The sequence below is a fragment of the Chiroxiphia lanceolata genome, chromosome 8 (genome assembly GCF_009829145.1).
Source record: "Chiroxiphia lanceolata isolate bChiLan1 chromosome 8, bChiLan1.pri, whole genome shotgun sequence".
Classification (NCBI taxonomy): Eukaryota; Metazoa; Chordata; class Aves; order Passeriformes; family Pipridae; genus Chiroxiphia; species Chiroxiphia lanceolata.
This window is the reverse complement of record NC_045644.1, coordinates 17,199,545-17,202,798: the sequence shown is the minus strand read 5'-3', so window position 1 is coordinate 17,202,798 and position 3,254 is coordinate 17,199,545. Positions and strand designations below refer to the sequence as shown.

The 3,254-nt window shown below is 53.3% G+C and overlaps 1 protein-coding gene across 1 annotated transcript; it reads right to left on the bottom strand.

Annotated features, from left to right (window-relative positions):
- Positions 1-784: 784 nt before the first annotated feature.
- On the bottom strand, positions 785-2,623 carry LOC116790247 (D(1)-like dopamine receptor). Its single transcript, XM_032695030.1, has one exon. The coding sequence runs from the start codon at positions 2,456-2,458 to the stop codon at positions 1,085-1,087; it is 1,374 nt and encodes a 457-aa protein (XP_032550921.1). The 5' UTR covers positions 2,459-2,623; the 3' UTR covers positions 785-1,084.
- Positions 2,624-3,254: the final 631 nt, after the last annotated feature.

Below are 3,254 nucleotides of genomic sequence, written 5' to 3'. Positions count from 1 at the left end.
AATGGGGCAATGATGGTGGTTAGCGGAGCACAGTGTTAAATGATCAGCAGCAGAACTCTTAAGTAGTGGACAGAGAAGCAGAGGATAGTGAGGTGCCACTGTATTCTCTTAATGTCTGCTGAACCCTTTTACACAGACAAAAATGACCATAAAGTTCCCTCAGTATTTTCTCTCCTGTGAGCCATCCAACACCCATTTGCTCTGCTTTTTATTGCTCTTCATATCTATAAGTAGTTAAATGGGTTCAGAGAGATGACCTGGTCACTTTTAATTTTGTGGGCCAGCTTGCTTTCGGGAAGGATTAGCTGCCTAAATTAGTAGGACAAAGGAAGGATCGCAGCTGCATCAGCTGATAGCAGCTTAAATCTCTCTGGAGTTGTAGCGTTCTCAAACACCATCCTTACGTAGCTTCAGCCTAATACAATAATATATTTCTAACATTTGAGGATGAGGAAGACCCTAGCTCAATTTCATTAAGACTGGATTGCAAAGTTAGCACCCGAAACTGTTTGGGGTGTCCTACATAAAAACATCTCAATTTTCCAGGATTTTGTACAGTCTTTTGACTCAACAACAGATAGCAATGTTTTAACAGATCAATTTTTATTTAAGAACCTAAACACAGATTCAGATGTGTAAATCCAGACACATGGCTTTGAAATAATCACAGAAATAAAACCACAAACATTTAAGAGCAGGTTTATGAGCATGTTTTAGCAATGAAGATAAATCTGAGATTAACTTGTCTATGTAAGATTGTATTATAAAGTCTCAAACTATTTTCACTTTGATCTAATTATCTCACTATTCTTAATAAATATCTCAAGTTTGATTGGAGACTGGGGATGAACAAATGCGTGGGAGATGTCTACTGACTGTGACAGTAAAGGGTGATGGTGGCCGTGGGAAAAAGTTAATATATGTCCGCTACATGCCTTTGGAATGGATTTCAAATGCCCATCACCCCTCTGTGGTTTTTCCCATCCCTCTGGAATGGGATTTTTTGCTGGGGTAAAGGTGTAGCTTACATGGAGGCAGAGTGGACTCTCTCTGTGGGGTGGCTGTGTGTGTGAGAAGCATGCAATTACTTATCCCTCTGAAACAAGGCAATGGGGTCCTCGCACTGACCAAGTCCTGTACAGGGGGCAACAGTTTCCAGGGATAGCTCTGTCTTGCAATCCAATTGCAAAATAGCTGGCACCTGGCAATTCTTGGGGCTGATCCCAGGGGCAGCATGTGTCGGAGAAGTCGCAAGTCTGTTCTCCAAAGGCATCTCACTGCTGTCTTCTCCCTGAAGGCTTACAGCATGGGGAATGGGCTGCACCCAGGTGGTGACAGCAGCAGGAGGTACTGACAATGAGGCAGCTCCTTCCTTCTGGCAGGTGGTGTCATGATGATAGGAAACCAGCTCATTGCTGAAGTTGACCCTCTCCACAGTGGATTTGGGTGTGCCACAGCAGAAGCACCAGCAGCCCAAGAGGTTGCTGAAAGCCCTCCTGAAATCTGCGTTGAAAGCATAGATCACTGGATTCAATGAAGAGTTGGCCCAGCCAAACCACATGAAGATGTTGAAGGTGGTTTGGCTAACACAGGATGACTGTCCTTCATGGTCTTTCTTGAGAGTGGGCTGACAGAAAGGCAGCAGACAGTTGAGCAGGAAGAAGGGCAGCCAGCAGCAAACAAAGACCCCCATTATGATAGAGAGAGTCTGCAGCACCTTGGTCTCCTTGTGCAAGGAATTCCGCAAAGAGGAGGTGGGCTCCTTGCTGTGAGCTGGCCACTGCCCCCCTGCTCTCTCAAGGGTGGAGATACGGTGGATCTGGGCCTGGGCAATTCGGTAGATCCTGGTATAGGTGATGATCATTATGGCCACGGGGATGTAGAAGCTAATAAGGGAGGAGGTAACGGCATAAGTGCGATTCAATCTGACATCACATCGGAGTGTCCCAGGTAGCTGGTAACCTGGATATCCCCTGTCCTTGGCTTTATGCCAGTGCAGCTGCACTGGGATGAAGGAGATGAGGATGGAGAGGGTCCAGGCCATGGCTATCATGGCACAGGCAAGGCGCTGCGTCATCTTGCGCTCATAGCGAAAGGGGCTGGCGATGGCCCAGTAGCGGTCTAGGCTGATGATGCAGAGGTGGAGGATGGAGGCGGTGGAGCACATGATGTCGAAAGCCACCCAGGTATCACAAAAGCGATTGCCGAAGAGCCAGGAACCTCCAGTCACCTCAGTGATCGCCTTCCAGGGCATCACCAGGAGGGCTACGCAGAGGTCCGAGATGGCCAGTGACAGCACGAACCAGTTGGTGACCTTGGCACGCAGGTGACGGAAGCGCAGGACAGCCAGGCACACCAGAGCATTGCCCACCAGCGTGCTCAGCACCAGGGTGCCCAGCAGGCACCCGGTGAGGGCCCGCAGCACCCGCGGGCCGTCCCCCGCTGCCGAGCCCCCCATCAGGGGCTCTCCCCCGGCCGCCCCCTCTCTGCCTGCGGGGTAGCGCCAGCACTGCTACCCCGGAGGAAGGGCCGGCCTCGCTGCCCTGGGACCCTCGGCCACTCTTGACAGCGGGACGCCGCCCTAGGGACCGGCTGTGGGAGCGGCCCTCCCGCGGGGGCATCTCCGCCCGCCGCCCCCGCCCGCCTTGCTGTCCCCCGCGGCGGGTCGGGCTGTCCCGGGGGTACCCACCGCTCTGGCTGCCGGGGTCCCCGTGTGTCGCCTCCTGGCCGCCGCTGCTCCCGAGGCACGGAGGGAGGGAGGAAGGGATGGAGGGGCTGTCCCGCAGCGGGACCGGGTGGCGGCGGCCCCTCGACGACGGAGCGGAGCCAGGGGGACCGGGGACCGCAGCGCCGGGATGGGGTAGCGGCAGCTCCGGATGCCGCCTGCGGGCGAGATGCGGCCCCCGCGCCGCCGGAGGGAGCGGGGAGCCGACCGGGAATGACGGGGAAGGTCCTGGGATCGAGTGCCCTTCCGAACCGCACGGAGGGAGGTTTCTCCACAGAATTGTCCTGGGAAGAGCCCTTTTCCAGTTCTCAGTGGGTACTTACCAAAGTGTCAGGGGCGAGGGAGGACCTGGCGCTTTTTAAGTGTCTCCTTCTGGAGACCACGATGACATTTCAGGTTTGTTAAAGAGCAGGATAGCACTTTGCGCCGGGTTATGTACATTGAGAATGCCATCTAGGTATCAGAACCTGTGTTTTCAGCAAAACAGCACTGCGCTATTTATTTTTTGTTTTGAAATATTATGTAAAGA

Coding starts and splice junctions, on each gene's coding strand:
- LOC116790247 (XM_032695030.1), bottom strand. CDS start 2,458: ATGGGGGGCTCGGCAGCGGGGGACGGCCCGCGGGTGCTGCGGGCCCTC.